The 25752-nt window shown below is 39.8% G+C and overlaps 1 protein-coding gene across 1 annotated transcript in view; it reads right to left on the bottom strand.

The window, feature by feature from the left end:
* The window catches only part of CFTR (CF transmembrane conductance regulator), a 131777-nt gene extending 107214 nt beyond the window's left edge, over positions 1–24563 (bottom strand). The window contains exons 1-3 of the mRNA XM_039510409.1: positions 24435–24563; positions 10513–10623; positions 8725–8836 (exon numbers count right to left, since the gene is read on the bottom strand). Coding sequence (XP_039366343.1) covers positions 8725–8836; positions 10513–10623; positions 24435–24487 — 276 coding nt within the window. The 5' untranslated portion in view covers positions 24488–24563. The remainder of the gene's footprint in view (positions 1–8724; positions 8837–10512; positions 10624–24434) is intronic.
* Positions 24564–25752: the final 1189 nt, after the last annotated feature.

The following is a 25752-nucleotide window of genomic DNA, read 5'->3' as shown; positions in this document are numbered from 1 at the left end:
AATAAGAATGAGCTCAGCTGTTTGTTTAATTGTTAGTGCTAAGAACTTTGTGTGTGTGAGTGTGTCGCCTTCTCTCTTCCCGTCATGTTTGTTTCTTTCCCAGCAAAGAGAGTGAGAGTGTCAAATATTAAACAAATAGACAGTTGCAAAACTCTCTTTGTACAGATGTATGATACACTGTAAATGTTCCTAAGTGGTGCCCCCAAGCTACTGAGTGCCAGGGAGAGTCACCATGCAGGAAGAGAGGAAGACATGAGCAACTGGAGCTCAGTTGTAACTCAGGGTTTTCAGTGATAAAGAGGTCAGGACTTTCCCCTTTGATTTTTCTTTTCCTCTCTACACTCTTTAAATTATTTTTGGTTATCAAGACAACAGCATTAACAACTGCGTTTACATCATATGCTACAATCTCATCAGAATAGAAAAGTTAGTTGACTGTTTCAACACAGGAAATGAAAGTTTATGCCCTGAATAGACCACCTTTGTTAAGTACTACCTTTGCTGGATTAAGTAGAATTGTGTCAACACAAATACTGTAAACTTGAGTCCTGGTTTGACAAAGACAATAGTGTTCTTAGTAAGCAGAAGGAGGAGTGTTTACAAAACACACACACACAACATTAAGCAGCTGTGTTAAGACCATCTGCATCTATGAGCAGCAAATCACAACTTCATACATCTCATAAAAATGCAAAACAAGGACATGGACAGTGGTTTCAAGGACGTGGGCAGTGCTTTGTTTCACATTCCCTGAGATGCCAAGTTAAGTTTTATACATCTGTCTTAAGTAGCATGTGCTCTGGTTTTTATAATTTATTCCATTTATGCGTCAGTGGAAATACCATGCTCTGCTACTGTGTTTGTTGTGTATATAGAGATATCAAATATGTTTTCAGCCAATTGAAGCAGGGTGATTTACAGGTTTACAAGAACATACAAAGAATAATGACTGGCAATGTGCCACATTATTTGCTATATCACGTTGGCAGGGGAGGTGGGAAGAAATTTATAATGTTTTCCAAGAGATCATATATGCAAGAGACTGATATTTAATACACACAGAGAAAGGCAAATTTGGGTATTTTTCACATTATTCTGTCCTGTAATTCTGACAAGTTAACAGGTAACAAACATTAATATAACTGTAAACTAACTAGAATGTCTTGCCTACCTGGTGTGAGATATGTGCACCTGTGTGGGAACCAATAGGATTATTTAAAAGAATATTCACCTACTGAGTCACTCTGAATTCTGCAGACATTAATCATAGAAATGTAGTGCTGGAGGCAACCTGGATATTTCATCATGTCTGGCCCACTAAAGTTTAGGCAGGACCACATAAACCTAGACCATCTTTGACAGGTGTTTATCCAAACTGTTCTTAAAAGCTTCCAGTGATGGGGATTCCACAACCTTCCTTGGAAGCCTATTCCAGAACTTCACTGCCCTTATAGTTAAAAGCTTTTCCTAATATCTGACCTAAACTTCCCTTCCTGCCAATTAAGCCAATTCTCTCTTGTCCTACCTTCAGTGGACATGGAGAATAATTGATCATGGTCCTCTTTATAACAGCCCTTAACATATTTGTAGACTGTCAGGTCCCACCTCAATCTTCTTTTGTCAGGAACAAACATGCCTTGTGTTTTTAACCTTTCCTCATTAACCAGGTTTTCTAAACTTTTTATCATTTTTCTTGCTCTCTTTTGGATTCTCTCAAATTTGTCCACATCTTTCCTAAAGTGTGGCATCCAGAATTGGACACAGTACTCCAGCAGAGGCCTCACCAGTGCTGAATAGAACAGGGCAATTACTCTACAACACTCTTACTCATACACCCCAGAATAATATTCACCGTTTTTGCAACGGCATCACATTGTTGACTCATATTCAATTAGTGATCCTTTTCAGCAGTACTATCACCGAGCCAGTTATTCCCTATTTTGAAGTTTTGAATTTGCTTTTTCCTAATGAAATACTTTGTCCTTATCTTTACTGAATGTCATTGTGTTGAATTCAGACCAATTTTCCAATTTTTCAAGGTCATTTTGAATTCTAATCCTGTCCTTCAAAGTGCTTGAAACCCCTCCATGTTTGGTGTCATCTGCAAATTTTATAAGCATACTCTCCATTCCATTATCCAAGTAATTAATGAAAATATTGAATAGTACTGAACCCAAACTGACCCCTGGGCACATACTAGATACTCCCTCCCAGTTTGACAGTGAACCATTGAGAGCTACTCTTTGATTATGGTCTTTCAACAAGCTGTGCACCTACTTTATAGTAATTTAATCTAGACCACATTTCCCTAGTTTGTTTATGAGAATGTCATGTGGGACTATATCTAAAGCCTTACTAAAAATCTATATTACTATACCATGGCTACTGCTTCCCCCTCTATTCACTAGGCCAGTAATCCTGTCAAAAAAGGAAATTAGGTTGGTTTGGCATGAATTGTTCTTTACAAATCCCTGCTGATTATTCCTTAGAATCCTATAAAGTGCTTACTTGTTCCAATATCTTTCCAGGTATTGAAGTTAGTCTGACTGGTATATAATTTCCTGGGTCATGTTTGTTCTTTTTAAAGATCAGTACAATGTTTGTCATTCTCCATTCCACAGGGACTTCACCTGTCCTCCATAAAATCTCAAAGATAACTGGTACGGTTCTGAGATTGCTTCAACTCGTTTCTGAAGTATTTTAGGAGGAATTTCATCAGGCCCTGCTGACTTGAATATATCCAACTTACCTAAATATTCTTTAGTCTGTTCTTTCCAGATTTTGCCTTACGTTCCTTCCCCCTAGTTGTTAATATTAATTGTGTTGAGTATCTGATAACCATTAACCTTTTTAGTGAAGACTGAAGCAAAATAGGCATTGAACACCTCAGCCTTCCTGAGTAGCACCCAACCCCATTTTTGCATGTGTCCATAGAGTAGCTCAGCAGTGGACACGCAAATGGTCAGCTCTAAAATGACACAACAGGAGAATTTCAGGTATATTCATTCTGTTATCTACATTTAAAGTGTTATAGTGTAAATGACAGCAGTAATAATTACCCAGGTATGGCTATATTGATTTATATTGCACCAAAGTGCATTAGAGGTTAAAAAGCCCAAACAAGTACTTTGAGAGCAAGGAGGGAGGAAGTTAAAACTGTTTCTGCATTTGTTATACAGTTAACTTGCCTGAATGGACACTAACCAATATACAGTTATGCAAGTTTGCTTGAAAGAGAGTATTCTACAGAGGTATTACAACTGTGCTCACAACTAAGTGGTTAACTGGCTAGAAAATTGCTTGCAAGTGTGGGGGTTTTTTTCTTTAAAGAGACATTTAATGGTGGAGGAATATGAATGTTTAGGGCAGCAGGGAAGCAGATACACTGAACAAACTAGGAACAGTTTGATGCGCCTAACACAACAATTTATAAAAGTGAATTATAGCATCCTAGGATGCCAGAATGCATGTATCTGCCCTTTAGTGACATCGTTACCTAAGGTGCATGAGGTGAGAGAGAGAGAGAAATTACTAGATCTACTGAGAACAGAGCTGTGGTGCTGGTTGTAACAGGTGCTATACGAATAGCAGGAATTCAAAAGGAAAGCAAGGATAAAACCCATATTCAGAGAGGCTGCAGAAGGGTATGGGACTGAATAAGATTTCTAGTGGTGACCAACAAGTGCAACATGAAGGCACACACCCACACGCACCATTGGCCTAAGGCTCTGTTCCCACTTAAATCAATGGCAAAGCTCGCACTGATTTCAGTGGGAGCAGGGCTTGAAAAGAAACCGAACAGCTTTGACAGGGGAATTTACTCTTAGTGTTTGCCATGAAAACCAAGAGCTTTATCTCTTTGTTTGGTACTTGTCATGAAAGGTATGGAATTTGCCTCCAATGTGCTATGTTTCACACACATCCTTAATCTGATGGCTGGTGATTTCTTAAGTAAACAAGAATGTGGAGAATATGTACGATCAAGCTGCGAGTCAGCTTTGAAAGCGCACTGCTGTTCTGCCCACATCTACTTTCAAATTCTGCTTCATTGAAGATGATTCCATGGGGAAATTACCTTTCACATAAACACAGTCTCACCACCCCTACACACACACACAAATACAGGGTACTTGCTCTTTCCAATTCTAAAGTCTGAGACTCCCACCCTTGTCCCACTGCCACCAAATATCTACTAATGCACACACAACTAGTTGAATCAGATTTGTTTTCCTGAAGCTTAACTTCAGTGGACGCTGGGCTACACATCTGCGGCCACCTAGTCATCTGTCATTTGGAAGAAGAATTAAATATGTGATGTTGTCTAATTTCATATATGTACAGTGAGTATGCAGATATAATAACCTGGACTGGGGGAGTTTCACAATAGTATACAGCACAATTTTACAGGTTTTTTGTTTTGGGTTTTTTTACAAAGCCTGAAGTCCTCACTCAGACTCCAGTGGGAATTGTGTTCATGAGACTCAAAATCTGGCCCTATTCCAATGCTCCAATTGTCAGCCTTTGTTTTTCAGCAATCACTTTAAAAGTATCTTTTGGCCTCTATCAGATAGAGAGTTTCTAATCCATCTAATATTTTGAACATTGTTTTTGTATAGTGTTAACTTTTTAAACACATCATGAGGAATACAGAGTTGTAACATGCTGGAGCAGCCAGTGTCAGTTTACACTATTTTCTTGTTGTTAATTTCTTTATGCAGAAAAAGTTAGGGCCAGAACCTTAGACTGAATGTTTGGCTGTAGGTGTGATTTCCCTTGTTTTTGTGAGTTTGAGCCAGACTCTTACAGAATCATTGCTACACACTAGCAAACCTTGAACTGTATGCATGTTACAAAGGACTCATTGAACTGTCAGTTTTTCTGTATTTCCTTTCCCCATCATTGCTGATTACAAGATATTTTGTATAAACAGAGACTTATCTTTCCTAATCAGTCTTCAAAGCTAATCCTTCTGCCATTGAATGATATTACAGTCCAGTGCTTGTGACACAAAAAAGGTTTCCCTGTTGATGAATTATGAGGTCACAAAGAGGGATGGATTAAGGTTAACTGGCTCCCACAAATACCCACCCCAAAACCCTCAAAGATTCAGGATTTAAAGATAGCCCATTACTCCCTGCCCTATCTTCATTTTCATACCAAGAAACTCTTCCTCACTGCCTGAAAAGCTAATAGTATGTTAGCAACCATTAGGAAAGGGACAGATAATAAGTCACCAAAAATCATAATGCCACTATATAAATGCATGGTACACCCACAACTTGAAAACTGTGTGCCGTTCTGGTTGCCCCATCTCAAAAATGATATATTAGAATTGGAAAAAGTATAGAGAAGGGCAACAAAATGATTGGGTCATAGAACAGCTTCCACATGAGAAGAGATTAAAAAGACTAGGACTGTTCAACTTGGAAAAGAGATGACTGGGGAGGATACAATAGATATCTATAAAATCATCAGTGATGTGGAGAAAGTGAATAAAGAAGTGCTATTTACCCATTCTCATAACACAAGAAACTGGGATCACCTGATGAAATTAATAGGCAGCAGGTTTAAAACAAACAAAAGGAAGTATTTCTTTACACAACGCACAGTTAACCTGTGGAACTGTTTGCCAGAGGATGTTGTGAAGGCCAAGACTATAACTGGGTTCAAAAAAGAGCTAGATGCATTCATGGAGGATAGGTCCATCAATGACTATTAGCCAAAATGGTCAGGGATGCAATCCCATGCTGTGGGTGTCCCAAAGCCTCTGACTGCCAGATGCTGGCTCTTGATGAGAGAGGATGGTCTGACACAGTATGGCCGTCCTTATGTTTTCTTGAACCCGGCTGTTCCCCTCCTTTTGCAAAGTCCCAGGCAATATCTCTTGAGAAGCTGATAAGATTCCATGAGTGCATTTGGGCATTATGATGATTTTGTGGTGGGAATATGTGAAATGAGGTTGGTGTGGATGTTAATCTTGCCTGGATTGGTGATTTCCTTGATTTTTAGTGATTATGCACAGAGGAAATGCATTTGAGCAACCTGTTCTCAAAGATGCTTGATTAATTTTCTGTGGGAATACCAGCTCAGCACACACCCAGAGACCTCTGAATAGCAACCAGAGTGAAGCAGAAGCCAGTGCAGGCTATCAAGTACAGATACACTAGGCCCTCCAAGTAGATGAGCAACCACAATCTGCACTAGCTGAATCTTTTCAGTAGCCCCAAGTGGACCAGAGTAAAACAATCAAATCTAGAGATTAAAAAAGTAATAGAAAACTCTGATAAGGGATGGATCTGAGAGAAATGTGTGCAACGTCAGCATGTAAATGAGTTGTCCTGCTGAATGACACCAGGCCTGAATTTGTGTGTGTCTGTGTGCGCGTGCACATTCAACAAAAACATGTGTACTTCTGTTTATTTTAGTACAGTGGCACCGAACATTACATTTTTAAAAACTATTAACTTACACTACTATGGCTCCCTTATTTTTGTTCCTCCTCTTTTTCACTTCCATTTCATCAGAACAATTTTCCTTCTAAAGTACGTTATGTTACTTTTCCTCAAACCCTTTGCTGGCATATTTCCCTCAGACTATCTTCTCCTCTCTCCTTCCTTCAATGTTCTATTCTCTCCTTCATTTCCTCACCTTCATTATTATTATATATTTGTATATTACAGTAGCACCTTCTCCAGTCAAGAATCTGGGTCCCACTGTGATAGGCACTGGACAGATAAACAACAAAGAAAATGTTCCCTATCCCAGAGAGTTCATAGTCTAATTTAGTCTTTGCCTATCTGTACACACAAAGAGAGAGGGAGAATTGGTTGACTCCTGAGCTCCTATTTTCCTGCTTTGCACACCTTCACCAATTCAGAATAGTCAAAAAGCTACTTAAAGGAGTAACCAAGGGGAAACAGATGAGTATTCTGGTGGTGTGTACCGGGTAACTTCTGCAGGCAGCTCTAAACTTCCCCATGAATGGAGTGTAGGACAGGATGGGTAAAGAGGAAGTAGAGTACATACCTCTCCAACCAGATCCTTGCGGGGTAGCTTCTGACTGCAGACAGTGTAATTTAGAGGAGCCCTGAGGCTGTTCTAAATTATGCCAGGCAACCAGGGACTATTTCAGATACTAGCCAGCTGAAAGGTGGCTTAGGAACCACCCTTCCCTGACACCTTTCCTCATCTGTGCATCTGAGGATTGAGCCCAATATCTCTATCTATCCAGAAATTGTGTCTCTCTGTCTATAGCTAGGAAAACAGAGACTTTTTGTATATGCAGTTAGAGACTTTTGATAAATCTGGTTTAAAAATGAAAAATACCCTTTAACTCTTACATTCTTAACCTGAGAACTCCATAGAAGTGATTATTCAGCATCAAGTTTTTTATTTTAAAAATGTAACACAACATGACAGAGTTCTTAAAATACTAAACTACACATGGCTGATGTGAATAGTCCAAAATATCTATTCAATGTTGTTATACATAAAAAGGGTTACCCTTAATTTATAAGAACATATGGTATGTAGTTGGTTCTACATGTTTTGTTTTGGTTTTTTCTTTTTAAAAAAGGTGGTGGTTATTAAATAGTTTTTGAAAAGGAAGCAACAGGATTAACCAATAGAGGCAGGTATCCAACACTTAGTTTAGGGTTGTTTTTTTCCAGATTAAACAGAATGGTAAATTTTACAACTTCCCACTTCTTCATTGTATTGTCCTTTTAAACTTCGTGACTCCATTTTTTTGTCTAATGATGCCCAGAGCTACAATCAGTCAGCTGTATGAAATACCACTGTGTTTTTACTGACACATTTGTCAGTAAATTGTAAATATGCACACATGGGCTCAGAACTTGTTAGCTACAATGATGTCAATCAAGATTTGGCTTCAAAACTACTGAAAAAGATTTGTTATTTAGACTTGTCATTCAAAGAATTAAAAAGAAGGAAATGACACATAATGTAAAGAGCTTCTATCACTCCTACATTCATGTAATCGGAAGTCATTATCTAGAACATCTCACCATTATACACATCCTTTGGGCCAAATATTGCTCTCTGATGCACAGCAGACATACAAAAGAATGATGCCAATGGAGTCGTTCCACATTTACACCAGTGTAACAAAAAGAAGAATGTAGCTCTTTTTTTCTTTCAATGGGGTAATGAGACTATTGCAACACCAGTAATAATAAACCTGTTGCATTTGTTTGATCACAGCGCTACCCTGACCTTAGCCACAATACACCATAGAAACTAACTATCAGTTTTACGCAATCTATTGCTAAAATCCATAGTCTAAAGTGAAATTAAAATAAAATGCTGATTATATGAATTAAACTCCCTTTGATGTAAATGGGCGATGCTCATGCAGATCACTGGTAGCATGCAATAATTTATTTCATATTGATAAGAATATCTTATAGGATTTAATTCCAAAGGACATTAAAGAACTTTACTACTTTATAGACTAGATGTTAAAACTAGATGTTAAATCCTGATACATTTTAGGGGTTCAAGGCACCAAGAGCCAATTGTGAAACTCCACAAGCTATGTATACTCTACCTCCCCAGTATCTGTTGCATCTGTGCCCTTGTAATCTTTATATACAATGTCACAGAGAAGAAAATGTAGTTCTTAGTATGATTCCTCAGTAATTTAGCAATCACCGGGATTGCTACCAACATTCCGAGTTTACTCAACACAAGAACAAATCTTACCCCTAAATATAACATTATTCCATAAAACATAAATTTCCAGAAAAAGCATCGTCGAAGAGCGTTAATAAGTTTGGGTTTTTTCTTTGAAGTTGCCAGCTCCCTGTCCCATTGTCTGAAAAGGAACCAAAAAACAAGACCATTAAGTTGTGTGAGCAAATATGTTAGTCTACAGCTCTAACATAGTTCAATTCACTCCAGTATATCCAAGGAGATTTAGCTAAGGTGGCTGATGAAACAAAGCCTCGCAGAGACCCCAAAGATCTAACCCTCATTGACTTGATAGCTCAATAAAAGTTCAAATCTAGTTCACCCACATATTTGGCAGATTTATATACTCAGCCATACATCACCCTGCAGGGAGTTAATTCATGAAAAGGTCACGTTGTATGTTTTAAAGAAACCTGCTGTACTTCTTAAGACCAATACACAAATAATAGGCAAATAAAAGTTTTGGAGCTCCTCCAGTTCCTAGCAAGAAGAAAACAAAGAGAAGCCTAAAATGTGACTTTTTAAAAATGGACTGCATTAGTTCTTGTCACCACTAAAGAGAGTTTTTGATAGTACCCTCCTAGTGTACAGTATATCTTCCATCAGAAGCAGAGAGACAAGGTTACTATTTATACAAATTATTTATTTGATAATTGTAAATTAATACTTTTAATTTTTGGCAAATAAATACAGATAATGTGCATTCAAATGGAAAGATTAAGGAACTGGACACTTCCTGTATAAATTGTACCTTGTATCAATATTTACTAAGCATCACCAGGGTGCTCAGTACAGTACCAAATGGCAGAAGACAGTGACTAGGATTTTGGGTGCCCAATTAAAGACATCTTAAAGGGGTCTGATTTTCAGCAGGCAGATGCTTAGCACTATGTCATTTTTTAAAATGGAGCCCTCCCCCTCACCCCCCGCATTTTTAATCTAAATGGACAGAGTTAGCAATACATATCCAATCTGTTCTGGTTGATGGGGAAATATATGGATCTTTATTTTAAAAAAAAAAGGGAGAAAAGTATGTGCAAGAGCTAGTAAATTAGTCCCAGATCAATGGCAGTTAGGAGCCTACCCTTAGAGGGCCTGGACCTTAAAGCCCTACCTTAGCTTCTCATTTAGGACCCATTCCTGCAAGCACCCCATAGGTGAAATTGATGCCAGGGCCAGCACAAGGTCTATACACTACTTAAGAGCCACACAATCCTTATTTTGAGTGAGGCTTTTTACAGGCCCTCTATATGTGGGTGAATTTCACTCAATACACAAAACTCCCATTTGACTCAATAGGGATTCCATGGGTGGAGGGCCTGTAGCACAGGAAGGCCAGGGCAGAGGAGGCTGCCTAAGACAAATAAGGAAGTAGCCAGCATTTTAGCCCTGGAGACATAAAGGAAAGGATGGAATTTTTTTAGCTAGTATAGAACAAAAAAACAAACAATAAGATGTGGTGATGACCTGGATATAGTGGGGAGGAAGGAGATAGGGGTGTTGAACTGACACTAAGGTTGTGAGCTTGGTGACAGACACAAAGTGACCCATTTTTTGGAAGCTACTACATAGCTTCAAAATTTTCTGAACTGAGGCATATTCCATTTACTGTCTGAAATCTGACCAGAGCTTAAAAACATCTGAAAACTCTATTGTTCCAGTGTTTCTGCTGTCAAGTTTCAATAGATTAATTAAGTGAACTAAGCTGATACCGCCACCATTTCTATCTCACTCTTCCAGACCTAGTTGCTGCCTTCCAGATCATGAGATAATGCTAACAAAATACATACTTTGTCATACCTTTCCAATTTTTCAGAAAGATTATCAGCAGAATCCGCAGAAGGGATTTGATATATGTCTGATAGTTCCAGACGGTGTCTATAACCCTTCTTCAAAATTGGTTTTGTCCATCTAAGCAGAAAGAGAATAAAACTATCAGTTTCTAAGGTTAATTCTGGAGTTGGTTTAGCTATTAAAGCACAATCCAGCATTGCATACATAAGTCACCATACAACATATTATATAATTAACTATGAAACTAATGATGTAGCTACTGAAAACATCTGATACAGATATATATAGATAACATTAACAAACAGTTTCAGAGTTCTTACATTTGACCATTTGAGTCATGATCCCACTGGCTCTCTTACATACAAACTCTCATTATAGTCAGTAGGAGTTAGCTGAGTAGAGGACTGGGCCCTTTGTGTTATATTTCCAGTAATTTATAGTCTCCATTATCATGACTATTAAATCATAAAATAATGTTATATTAGAGATAGAAGTTATAGTCATATAAGCAAGGAAATTCTAAATTACAGCATTAATTGCATGCGGAGCAGCTCGCATTGCATGTTACACAAGACCTTTTGAAGGCCTCTAAGTATAATGGGAGTGCTGAAGATATTTTTTCATCCCTAACTGCCATTTATTTTTGTCATTATGAAGTTAATACAGAACTTAAAGAGCGCATTCTTAGTGCAATAGACAGGTTTAACATTAATGGAGCTGTATTATTAATGAAAGTTGCAATGTCAACTATCCATGCTTTCAGGGAATAACTTTGGGTAACAATTTTTGGACACTATCAGCTTGAGAATGATTTGGGAACTCATCTTAATGTACTGATGTCAGTTGCAACCTTTCCATTGACTTCAAACAGAGCAGGAGGAGGCCCTTAAATTGCTGATCCAAAGGGGAACTTCTTTATAAACCCTTGTCTGATCTATTCAATATCTGAAATGCCTTCTACTCACTACGTGTGTTTTAGAACACTATTCCCAAGAAATCCTGTGCATAATTTTATGTCATCATCTGTTAATAAGGTCATCTGAAGACACACAAGTAAAACAAAATACAATTAGCAAATGAATTTAAGATTTACTAAAGGTGATGGCATATTTTGCAGATATCCAAGGTAACACGCAAAATATGCTTGGCTATCATGGTTAACTATGATACATTTTCTCCAAAATAATTGCAAAGCTAATACGGAAAGAAAGAGATTGTGAATGATCACTGTGTATGTGTATAAATGTGTGTGTTGCATAGACAAACATATGATTTAGGAATATGATAAAAATTGTGATCTAACAGATTTCAAAATAGTTACCATCTAAGAGCAAAAACACCTGCATACTTTATTGCCAAGAAAAGACAGTCTGTAACTAAGGGTCAAACAAAACTTCAGGCGAAAAATAGGGAATGTTGTAAAATGGTTACTTAGAGTTGCTTATTGAAGGTGAGTCTTGGTGTAGAGTTAACTGTGTGTTTGTGTGCATTATATAAAAAATTAACCAAATTCTCAGCTACACTAAGGCCCCCTTACATTGGCAGCATAAAGGGGCCCTAAAGTAGATGAAAATGTAATACAGAACATTGTACAAGGGCCTCAGCATAAATGGGAGTCATGGTCATAGTGCATGACTGTATGAAAGTACATATGTATACACAATCTAATCTATCATTTTAAAAGGTAATTAATCATAGGATACATAAATCAATAAGCCTAGCTATTCAGTACATAAAGCACTTGGGGAAATTAAATATTTCCCAAGCAGACATCTATATCTAGCTTAAATACCACAGAGAGAATGTGCTTTCAGTAATAAAAGGATTGTCTTTCATTGCTGCAACAACAGAAATTGTACAGTTCCAGATAAATTGTTTGGTCTCAGCTCTGTCCTTAACTGCAGTTTACATGAAAAGGCAGACACTGTTCATATGTCACAGTAAAGCCAACTGTCAGACTCTGTTCTGAAGAACCATAGGAAAAAGTGTATGTGTTCATGAACTTTTTGCCACTGGAGTTAGTGGTCAATTACTTAAGAAATTGATTTCTAATTCATTTTAATATCTTCTGTACTTAAAATAAGACATAATTTCATTAACTGAAGAGCGTGGGTGGTCATTGCAAATGATGACTTAGATTAAGAACAGGATGGTAGAAAGGAAGAGTAGCTGTTGATATTATACATGGCTTATACAAACACTGCTAATCCCTTGCCCTTCAGAAACAAAAACACTTACAAATTTGTTTCATAAAAGAAACTATTGTACATTCAGAAAATCTGGCAATCATAAATGAATGTAAGCGAGGGTCCATTAAATAGCTACTGTAGCTAATGCACGTAAGCTGAGAGAGCTCCTAAGAGACCCCTTAATGCCAAAAGTACTGTACTAAAGCTCCATGCCTCGGACTGACTTTGATGAGTACCCTCTGGCTTTTACAATGGGCTTGAAAACTGTAATGAGCAAACCCTACCTTACCTATCTTGAGACAAGGGGGAAATGATTTACAGTTTCATACCCCATATATATTGCATTATTTCTTTTCACACATTTTCCTTTATTTGTATTTTTTATTAGAATCAAACTGGCCAGTTTGCCACAGACTGAAGAAACAAAATTGATTGTAGCTGGAGAGAGCAGAGTGACTATTATAGAAAAATAGCGTGATATAACATAGGTCTACTGTACCTATGAAAATGTGGCTTGAGTTGCTGATCAACTACAAGTCTTCCTCATCCTTAACAGTGTGTATTTCACCCACCCAAATTAGCTTGTAAGTGCATAGGTCCCTCCTTAAAGACTAGTTTGATTCAACCATGTGGGCATAAGTGGAATCTCCCACCCATTGGAGCAGCTGCACCCAAGCTGGATTCACCTTATGGGCAGGCAAAGCAGTGCTACCATCACCTTCCTCCAGGGATTCCACTGGGAGTGCTTCTCTCAACAGCAACCAAAACTGTAGAAGACTCTGGTGGTTGAAGCAGCACCAGGACATGCTGGCTCAGGGCTGGTTCACATTTAAATTTTAGGTCAACATAGCTACATCACTCAGGGATGTGAAAAATCCATACCTCTGAACACTGTAGCTATGCTGACCTAATCCTAGGTGTAGATGCAGCTTCTGTCAATCTAGCTACCGTTGCTTGGGGATGTGGTGTTCCTACAGGAATTGAAAAGTCTCAGGCTGTCTCAACACTACAGGGTTATGCCACTTAGCTACAAAGCTGTAGCTATGCCGGTATAATCCCCATAGTGTGGCACCTCATGGCCCCAGTGCATCTTCTGGATGCTCTGGCCCTGCCCCCTCCCCAGCCAGCTCTGTTCAATTTGTGGGCTGCTGCATCAACTAGCTTCCGGCTGCTACACATAGTGGTGTTAAGAGGCAGCTTGCAATGATGCTTGCCCCTCAAGGTGGGCTTTCAAAAACTCCTTGGGTTTTGTGTCAGGAAGCAAATCCTGCTTGTATGTGTTTTATAAAGCACCATGTACATCCATAAGTAACCCACAATAATAATAATTTGGAGGGGCCAGATTCACCAGTACACGCTGACTTTTTTGCACTGGTCTGGTGCTGCTAAATTATGCTAGCCAGTTAAGTCAGTTTTATAGATGGTTTGCAACGCCAAAGCAGCACAATGGAGCCGGAGCAGCCCTTAATTTGTGAGATACCAATGGCCCTTAATTTGTGAGATACCAACATTAATTCCTAATTTCTGGTTCTCATGTCTGTTGTCAGTGAGAAATAATTTTTGAAGCAAAGAAAGCAAGGAGGAAGGGAAACAGATTGGCCTTAAAGCATTATACTGTATTAGCAAATGCCACCGGATTACTGGCTGGCATTTAATGAACTCTTTCACAGAGAAACCTGTAGTGCTGTCAGAGTCTTGCAACTAACTAGGGATGTTATTATGGGCACATATACATGAAACCCAGCTGGAGACAAGTTTCAAGGGTGAACTGTAGGTAAGAAAAAAAGAAGGAAAACAAGTTCCACCTCTTCTATTGACAGCCTGGTAACAAAATACACCCCATAATGATACAAGACATGAGGATACCATATACGTGACACATTGTTTTAACTTTTCTTTTGTTTGTTTTCTAACTAACCTTTTTCTTTAATATTCCCTCCCTTTAGCACTCTATAATACATCTCTTATTGTATCTATTTGCTCTTCTAGTTTGCTCAACCTTATCTCACATGAGAAAATTCAAACCTATTGGATGAACTTTTCTGCCCTGCTAGAGGTACTACCTTGTCTCTATTAGCTGATGCTGTCTTCTCAACAGGGCCAAATCCTGGCCCTGCTTAAAGCTGCTTCATACCCCTCTGAAGTCACAAGTAGCCTCAAAGTTGATTTAACCAGCAATGTGGGTTTTCCCCCAGCATAGAGGAATCCCTGGCATGGACAAAACATATCTGGCCCTCTCCCTCCCCTAGTCCTGATGTAGACATGCAGGTGTAGAAGCAGGCATGGCCAAATAATTACTTTGCTGTAGCCAAATGGTGGAAATTCAGCTGCAGTCCCTGCTGCAAGGTGTGCAAATGAGCTGCCCTGCAGGGGCAGACCTGGAGGAATTCTGGTTTACTCTGACACCATTTCAACAGGTGCTGTGTACACTACCACACACTTGGTCAGCTCTGTTGACTGTTGCAAAGGAGATCCTGGCTCCACTGTCATCCCTTTTAGGTAGCTGGCAAAAGGGGACTTTTGTAAACTTTCAGCTGGGAGCTGACTGGACAGCTGAGATCAAGTAACCAATACACAATTCTGAGTTCCCACCACATGCCAGCAACAGACCAGAGTGCATGGACAGGTTGGACTGACCCAAAGCAGGGAGGGGATTGCACTGGCATGGGGCAGAGAGTCTGTGTGTATTTAGCTATGCAAGGGGAGATATATGCTGTAAGAGGGGCAAGGGAATCTACCCCCTGCTAGAGATCCTTGACCTAGGGCAGGGGTGGGCAAACTATGGCCCACGGGCCATCAGGGAATGAGGGGGTTGGATGGGGCAGGAGTCCCGGGAGGGAGGCAGATAGGAGGTGGTGGCCGGGCCATGACCCCTTCCCCTAACTGGCCCTCCATACAATTTATGAAACCCAATGTGGACCTTAGGCCAAAAAGTTTGCCTGCCCCTGACCTAGGGGCATTCCTGGCTTTCCTAGGGTTAGATAAAAGTGTTCTATTGTTAAATGTGGTGCTTATTCCAGGAGTTAACTCTGGTCTCCCTGGGAAGGAAGGTTGATGTTTGTGAAAAGGCCTATGGCTGAGACCTGGGATCCTTTCCCCAACCCTGGGAGCTCCCCTACCTAACATATGAAAACTTTGTGCTTGAATCAACACGGCTGGTAGAGGGAAGTGCATATCTCACACCCACTTTACACCTGTGATGGCAGCTTCATTCCAGGTGTGAAATTTAACCTTCAGGGGATGGCAGGCAGTGCATGGCCAGGTGAGGACAGCTTTAAAGCATGGCTGGAGATCCTTCAGAGCACAACTGACAGACTCAGAGCATCCACACTGCAACAATTTATCACCAGCCAGCACCACCTCTTCCTGGAAATGCATTGTGCAGTCTCAGGTCCCCCAAATGCCTGGGGTTGCAGGTGTCTTGTTTCAATCCTCCTTTCTGTGAGCTTTCCACCACAACGGGACCAACACCCTGTGTATTTCTCTGGCTGAATCAAACCTCTAACATTCTCTACTTATCATAATTTTAAAACATTCTATATTAAATCAGACATTAGGACAGAAAATGCTCATACAACATGTTGCATTAATTTTGTATGGCTGAGATATATTTCTTTGCAGCTCTGAAGGACCATGATTAAAATATAAGAAAAAATTGAACAAATATTCTGAACATTATATTTATTGCTTCAAAGAGTTGGAGGTAAATGTGGATCTTATTAATTTATATGCTTTCTTTGCAGATCGCTAAAACTGAAGAATTGAATTTCTCTCTTAATGAACATTTGTGTTTGCTGTCAAGTGTTATTTAATATGGAAAACATTTAGCTGCAATATCACTGACTATGCCACTAACTGTGAATAGCACTCTTTGTCGAATAATCAATGTTCTGTTGAAACCCCAGGGTCCCAATAGCTAATCTTAATGAGAATTACTCAATGGAAAATCTTGGACAAGATTTACATTTTATGACCTTTTTTAAAAATGTGACATTTATTCTGGCTATTGTCCAGGATTTGCCACTGAGTAATGTGATCTAGTAGTGGCTTTTGGGATCCTGCCTTTTTAGCAGAATTTTGATTTTTCCTTTGCATAGTGCTTTTTACAGCTAGTAGGATGGTCAATACTACTTCAAGTTTTTGAGGTATTATAACTATGAAGCCCAGTCTATATGTGAAAACCAAAATAGGGCACATTCTAGGAACAAAGATACACATGTGGTGTGCCATATAAGGGTAGAAGATATTAAACGCATTAAAGTCTTTCATTATTTGATCTGGATAGGCAAATGTGAAGCTTGTCATAAGCAAGAGAGATACAGCCACTGAACTTTCAATTACAGAGTGGATCCACGAAAGAACACAATGTCGACTATTAGTTGTAAACAGGTCGAGCAATAACATTTAGTTGCTAAAACACATAGCAATGGAAAAGCTGGCCCAAGAGAAGGCTCTTTTGTTTTTAGATATTAACTAATTCTGAGTCAATGAACTAACCTCACTTCACGCTGCCCTTTAACTAGGAAATATGGCTTGTACCCCTAAATATCTGTCCCCTTTTTAAAAAAAATTAACTATTTGTCTCAATGTTATTTTGAATATATTTTTCAAGTATTAAGTTAGTTTTCTAAAATTATTTGCAATAGTTCAGTAGTAAGATATCTTTAGATTTTAAAGCTAACTTTAGAGAAAACTGTTGAGTTCTACATAAGTCAGAAGATGAACAATGGCAATAAAATGACTAGAAATGTTGTATAGGTCAGTAAGGGCCAAATCTTTCTATTTTTCACAGAAATAGTCTCAATGAGTTCGGTAGGAGTCCTCGTGTGACTAAGGTGAGCAAGATTTAACCCTGAATCTTTTATCTATCAAGACTAGAATCAGAATTAATTATCAGATCTACAGTAATGGTTTTTCTACTGGCAGATTAAAATATCTGCTCAGTTTTCAACAGTTAAGAAAGAGGACCTGGACAGCTAAGAGGCAAAACCAACAGCTTTGCAAATTTAGGACAACCACAAGTAGTGTGAAATCATTTTGCAAATGATTGCACAGTTTGCAAACACAATCACTTTGGTAGTCACAAGTTTGTTCATTATAGCCTGGCCATTACATGTCTTGGCAGAGACCTCAAAATATCCATTCTTTCGAATATCCCCCAGCAAGAACATTTTGCCACTAAAACCATGAGTTTCCCTGGGTTTGACACACTCATTGTCCATCTATGCCTTTATGGGCACATTACGTACTGAGGTCCAGTGTAGTTTTCACATGCTATTCAAAAACCGGTGGTATAAAAGCATTTAATCAGAGAGAACCTTTCCAAACCTATAGTTTATTCCAGCATCACTGACTTATTTGTGAACAGAACCAAATATCTTATTGAACAATTGACAGGTGGTTAAATGGGATTAATGAAGAAATAAACATCCATGGGTAAATTGACATCTTCTCAAATTCTTCTCTCATGCAAGAGAAATTACTATTCCCATTGAAGTGAAAATATGTCAAACGTGGGTATTCAAGAGAGTGAGAATCCTATATGTATCTTTTGTATGGATAGCTCGTTTCAGGTACATTCTGAATTAACTTTCCCACACATGAAGCATGATTTGGTGGTTGAAGAGCTGGACTGGGACTCAGGAGGTCTGGATTCATTTCCTGCTCTGCCACAGACTTCCTGTGTGATGTTAGGAAAATCACTTAATCTCTCTGTGCCTCAGTTACCCATCTGTAAAATGCAAATAATAATACTTCCTTTTCCCCATCCCTTGCCTGTGTTGTCTATTTACACTGTAAGCTCTTCAAGGTGGAGACTGTATCTTACTACATCTTTGTACAGTGCCTAGCACAAGAGGTCCTTGATCTTTATTAGAGCTTCTAGAGGCTACTATAATACAAATAATAAGATGGCTTTCACTGTCTATTATTAGTAATTAAAAATACTTCAAGGATCTAACTTCATTGCCCTCCTTCCTGATAAAATAGAATAAGGTGTAAAAAATTGATAAGTTCTTAAATATTTCAAATATTTATTCTGGTTTAAATGTACATGCCCATTACAAGTTTTTGTCCTATCACAGAGCCAAGAGCCTTTTGGCATCTTTCAGAAAACTCAGACACATGTTGATTTGGGCAGTTGTGTTTTAGATGGATGAAATAGCCATATAGGAAGAGGTTCCATTAGTTGCTGTGGAACTAGTACTTTTGGCTGTTAACTGAAACACTGGTGGTTCAGACTTGTCCAGGGATGGACTTTAAACATGTTAGCAGAGGGAGGATTGCACTGGGATTGAAATGACAGGATTTGCAATATGGAGATCAGAGTACTAGTCTGGGTTATAAAACAGATTTCCTCTTCCACACTGGAGACATCTCTTGCACCCACATTTTAAAAAGTGGACTCAAATTTTGAATGCCAATCCTCAACACCTTAGGGGCTGATTTTCAGAGATACTCAACACCCACAGCTGTCACCGAATTCAATCAGATTTGTGAATGCTCAGCACCTTTGAAAGTCAGGCCTTATATGCTGAAAGTTGGACACCAAAAAACTGATGTGTCCAAAGCTAGTGGCCACTTCTGCAAATGTGGGCATTAACCTCTATGTATCATTTACCTCAGTTACAAAATAATGATACTTCTTATATTTACATAAATATAATAATATAATATTTTTCCAATTCCACAGGGATATGGTGACAACTAATGAATGTATGTAAAGTACTTTGAAATCCTTAGATGGAAGGTGCTGTCATTGTGCAAAGGGGGCATTTGCTTAACTTCACACACTAAGTAGTCCTCATGAAGACAATGGGACTACTTTGTCTAAGTAGGGACTGCACTGAAAATTAATGTGTAATTGTGGTGCAAGTAGGCATACCCACACTAGCTTTGATCTAACTGGCAATGCAGCCTTGTCAACCCAACAGATACTCATTTGGGTTCCTGAGTGTGTACTTGGGTTGCTAGCCTGCACCAGGTTCCATGCTGACACATCTTCATTGCTGCTGCTTCCCATGCTAGCTAAATTAAAGCTGAAACAGGTATGCTTACCTGCACTGCAATTACACCTTAATTTGTGGTGTAGACATATCCTAAGTCTTTCCTGGATCAGGGTCTATTTTTTGAGTCAAGATTCATAGATTCCAAGGTCAGAAGGAACCAATGATGATCATCTAATCTGACCTCCTGTATAACACCAGCCACAGAACTTCCCCAAAATAATCCCTAGAGCAGATATTTTAGAAAAACATCCAGTCTTGATTTAGAAATTGTCAGTGCTGGAGAATCCACTATCACCCTTGGTAAATTGTTCCAATGGTTAATTACTCTGAATGTTAAAAATTTACATCTTATTTCCACTCTGAATTTGTCTAGATGAAAAGTTTCCAAAGCACAGACTAGTGTCTTGCCATGAGGGGTAGAAAGGAAGAAATGTATTCTGGAGCTATGGTAGAAACAGAAGTAGCACAATTATAACTTGCATAAATCATAGAATCATAGGACTGGAAGGGACCTTGAGAGGTCATCTAATCCAGTCCCCTGCATTCATGGCAGGACTAAGTATTATCTAGATTATTTCTGACAGGTTTTTGTCTAACCTGCTCTTAAAAATCTCTAATGATGGAGATTCCGCAACCTCCCTAGGCAATTTATTCCAGTGCTTAACCACCCTGACAGTTAGGAAGTTTTTCCTAACGTCCAACTTAACCCTCCTTTGCTGCAATTTAAGACCATTGCTTCTTGTCCTATCCTCAGCAGTTAAGAAGAACAATTCTTCTCCCTCCTTCTTGTAACAACCTTTTACATACAGTACTTGAAAACTGTTATCATGTCCCCCCTCAGTTTTCTCTTTTCCAGACTAAAGATACCCAACTTTTTCAATCTTCCCTCATAAGTCATTTCTTCTAGACCTTTAATCACTTTTGTTGCTCATCTCTGGACTCTCTCCAATTTGTCCATATCCTTCCTGGAATGTGACACCCAGAACTGGACACAGTACTCCAGCTGAGGCCTAATCAGCGCGGAGTAGAGCAGAAGAATTACTTCTCATGTCTTGCTTACAACACTCCTGCTAATACAGCCCAGAAGGATGTTCTCTTTTTTTGCAAGTGTTACACTGTTGAATCATATTTAGCTTGTGGTCCACTATGACCCCCAGATACCTTTCCGCAATACTCCTTCCTAGGCAGCTATTTCCCATTTTGTATGTGTGCAACTGATTGTTCCTTCCTAAATGGATCACTTTACATTTGTCCTTATTGAATTTCATCCTATTTACTTCAAAACATTTCTCCAGTTTGTCCAGATTATTTTGAATTTTAATCCTATCCTCCAAAGCATTGGCAACCCCTCTCATCTTGGTATCGTCTTCAAACTTTATAAGTGAACTTTCTATGCCATTATCTAAATCACTGATGAAGATATTGAACAGAACTGGACCCAGAACTGATCCCTGCAGGACCCCACTCATTATGCCCTTCCAGCATAACGTAGAATGTTTTCCACGTAAAATGTTTTCCTAGTAAAAGTTGTTGTTACTTACCTTGTTTACTTTTCATTTCTTCAGTATGAAAAAATGTAATTTTCTAAACCAAAACCTGCTTATTTATTCACAGTTATAAGTGTTTCAGAAAATAGCTAATTTTTAAATTATGAACTTTTATAGTCTATACAATCAAATCTCTCTTTCTCTTTTTGCAAGCCTGGATCATTTTCTTGAATAGTCATACAAAAAGAGGGTATTGCCTTGTTAAGAGTCCATATTTGACATGGCTTCTTTATAAAACTTGTTATTGTCTGAACTTTTTTTTAGGGCAGGGATTGGAAACATTTTTAAAGAAAATGTACAAATACAAGTATTGAAATGTATCTACCTTAACTACATTAGTTACAAACTAAGACCCAAATTCCGCACTCAGCTATGCTCACATAACTCCCAAGCAGGACAGATGCATCTAAGCAAAGAATCTGGCCATAGGTTTGTAGAAAGTAATCTATTTTTAACGTTTCATATGCTGTCATCAGATAGCTGAGAACCACTATGATGAATTATATGTTTATCACTGAGAATCTCCTGGTGGATATCTTCTCTGCAAATTTTGCCACAATTATTTCAAATGGTCCTATTGTGACCTTCAGTCTATTACATTACATTACATCCAGATTGGAATTTTACAAATACAAAGCTATGAAAGAAACAGAACCCAGTAGACACTGTTTTAAGTGAAGATTTCTTAAACTACATGAAGATAGATTATGAGACAATGTTAAATAATTGTTGTTAGTAGGAAAAGTAACTTTTTCTTCCACGTCACTTTACAAACAAAGGAAGGGCTGATTCCTTGATTTTATTTCAGCTGCTCTGTTCATGCTACATTAGAACATTAGTACTTGAAAGTACCACACCTGGTCCATGAGATAGCGCTTAAGCCACATGATTACAATTAAGCACATTCTTAAGTGCTTTCTAAATGAGGCTGCTTTCTTGAACTGGGACTGTTCTTTTTATGCAGGTACAATTACACACTAAAATGAAATTCTACTATTTTAGAAAAACTCAACCAAATCCAACTTTTTATCACAACTTTATGGGATGAACCAGTTTATTGAGTCTACAAGTGTCTACCTAATGCTATGCAACAATATTGTTCTGGTTTTGTAAAGTTCATCACACATAGTATTTCTTAAATTTTGTTCACTTCTGATAACTTGACAATTTCACTTGTTGCTGTTCTAGCAACTAGAGTAGCATAATTTTTTCCCCTGAAATTAATCTTGACCCTATGAGATAGACACTGTATTTGGGTAACTGAACAGTGAAGACATGTATTTTCAAATAAACTAATACATTTTCATTGATTAAAAACATATGTTGGCTTTTGAACAGAGATATTTAACAAACAAGAACTATGTATTCTGGCACCCTTCCAAAAGAAAAATTTTGATGCAACTCTTAACATTCATCAGTTTTCACATCTAACTAGTTTTAATCTATTGATATATCAGATAAAATATTCCAAAAATATTGAATCCTAAAATAGATGATATATTTTGAGAAGTAGAGGAATCACTTGCAATGTAAATGTCCTAGACAGCAAATAAATAGAAAACTTTGTAGTACCAGAAATTTATTATTTTATCAGGTTCTTTCACTGTGGAGGTACCTGTGGTGGTATGCCCATATTGTACATGGTATTTTTGTGTTTATCCATAGGAAGTTTATTTTCATTGGGTTGATTTTTCTTCTGTCAGACCAATTATTATTATAATATGGTTTAAATGTTGATGACAGGAGAAGGAAACATTTTGAGTATATATTTAGTACATCTCTTTAAAACAGAGTAATAAGTATGTTATTTTAGTTACACCTTGATTTATATTTATTTCAATTTCACAACAGGCCTGATCCAAAGCCCATTGAAATCAATAGAAAGATTCCCCTTGACTTTAAGTATCTTGGGTCTTATCCAAAGCCCATTAAGCACATGCTTCACATTAAGCATGTATTTAAGCCCTAGTTTTAGACCATGAAAATTTTGCCCAAAGCAGGGATCAGAAATAAATTATTTTCTTTTCTTGCACTGTATTAATTGAGGCATAAACATCAGAGATTCTAAGATACTGTACTTACTCTGTGAGGTGCCCTAGAAATAACTAAGATGAAAACAAAATAGAGCCTGGACTAGTCTCCCCAAAAGCATTTTAAAAGAGGCATAGTTATCCTGAAATCTAGTCATTTTAAAAACCTGAGCTAAAAGTTGTCTGAGGTACCATATCTGCCAGAATCCCCCTAGCATTCATAATCACATTTTCGATTTTATAAACGGATTTTTCACCCCTATTGCTGCATGTAGGACCCACACAAACAAGGAAAACTACCTAGCTGCATGAAATTGGGTGTACCCAGTATGCTCTCAGATGCCCAAAGTTGGGGAAATATGGAGAAGGATTTTTGTCTTTGTAATCTCTGTCTGGTATAATATCAGGTGTTACTTGTAACAGCTCCAGGTAAAAGGATTTCAAAAGTATGATTTCTATGTCGTCCCACTGTGTGTGGTGAGGGAGGGGGGCGAAAGAGGATCCTTTGTACACACAAGAAGAAGAGAAAAGGGATCGGGGACTTTCGCCCCCATAGGACACGTCTCAATCGGAAGAGAGAGATTTATGTGTAAGAGGTCCCTAAGATCACCTTTGAAAAAAACGTGCTTGCACAGCAAATTTCCCCCGAAGTTCTCACACGCTGGAGTTAAATGTACAACAGCCAGGCTCAGAAGTAGAGCAATTAACCAAAGGTTGCGCAGATAATCTACTATAAAGTAATTTACCCAGTATGGATGTAATCCTGCACGACACTTGCACCTAAGAGCTTTCAGACGCCCCTTGTGTTCAAAACACGGGCACGCGGTGCCAGGAAAGACCACGGCGCGAAGATCCTCCTGGAATAAACCAGGGGAGCGCGGCTCTCTTTGCAAAACATTTCGGGGCTAACGGGCGCAAGGCAACGTGCCCGGAGGAGGCTCGGCTGAGAGTCCCGGGCTCCAGGCGGGGGCAGCCCTGCGCTCGCGCGCAGTCACTACCCGCTGCCCGTCCCCCCGGGCCCTCGGAGGCGCGCGGCGGACACGGCCCGGAGGCTGAGGGTGCAGAGCGCCGGGGGACCCAGCCGAGCCACCCCTCGCATGCCGCCGCCCGCCGCAGGGTCCGTCCCCTCGCCCCCGCCCCAGCCCCGGCTCTTACCTGAAGAACAGCTTGGAGAAGACGTTGGCCTTCTCCAGAGGGGACCGCTGCATGGTGCCCGGGCCGCCTGCCGGGCGGCGCTAGGCGCAGGGAGCTGCAGCGGCGCTCGCTAATTGCTAAACTCTCCCGCGGCCGCTCCGCTCTTGCGGCTCCCCCACCTTATGCACCCTGCCCGCGCTGATGTCATTGCCTCCCTCCTTCCCCTGCCCCTCTCCCCGCCTCTGCTGTGCCCACGGGGCCTGCCCTCCGACCCCCTCCCCCGCGCCCCGCTGGCCTCGCCCCGCGAGGGCAGTGCCCGTGGAGCCGGCACCAAAGGAATCCGCCGCTGCGGGAGCCACTCGCCTGCTCCCGTCAGCTGCGCGCTCCGCGCCCGGCCGGCTGCCGGGACCCCCGCCCCCGAGGCGCTGAGCGCGAGGAGCCCCGCACCCCCGGGTGCCGACTCGCTGCGTCTCGGGCACTGGGAGAGGGATAGCGACGCCTCTCGGGCTTGCTCGCCCCACACTTGTGCTTCGGGGCTATGGCAAGCAGGGCGGGCTCCAGAGCGCCTTGGGATCGGTCTCCTCCAGGTGACCCCCACCCCTAACAGTTTGCTGGGATCAGGCAGAACACCCGCCCCCTTCCTGGGCTCCAAACTGATTCTTCCTTCGGCTGGGAAAGTGCTTCCCAGCGCTTAGGATTGTGACCGGGGTCTTATTCCCTGCCCCCTGGGTTGCAGTCTTTGCCTGGTACTGTGTAACACTGCTCACTCCAGAGCGCTGATCCCAGGTATTGCTACACCCCACCCCTGGCTGTGTTGGGAACTCAGATGCCAAGCACAACACATTACTGACCTAACATAACTGGCAGGGGTTCACCGGGGCACCTGCTATGGTGCCAATTTCAGTCTCAGTCAGCAAACCTGCTTGAAAGGTTTACGGAGAGAAACGGAGACTCCCGCTTTAAAATACAAGACTTGGCCTGTAAAGCTGGTTTCCTCAGACGAAAAGGTAAACTCGGGTATCTCGAGGAAATCCGGTGCAAAGGGAGTTGAAATCCTTGCTCCCGCCTCAGTCTTTATAAAGTGCTCAGTACACCTTGTGTTAAATCCTGGAACGCTATTGTTAAAAGTGTTAAGCACACATTGACATTGGACTGGAGCAGATTAATAGCAAAGTAGGCTTTTTGAATCTGAGATTTTTATCATCTCCAGGTCTTTGGCAAATTTGTTTACTGTGAAATTACCTCATTAATTTCTGCTTGATATGAATGCAAATAAGTACAAATGTGAATACTTAGTAATAAGGATACTTGCATAGGGTGTGCAGACCCCATGCTGTCT

This window comes from Mauremys reevesii, linkage group 1 (assembly GCF_016161935.1).
Source record: "Mauremys reevesii isolate NIE-2019 linkage group 1, ASM1616193v1, whole genome shotgun sequence".
Lineage (NCBI taxonomy): Eukaryota > Metazoa > Chordata > Testudines > Geoemydidae > Mauremys > Mauremys reevesii.
This window is presented reverse-complemented; position numbering and strand designations above follow the sequence as displayed.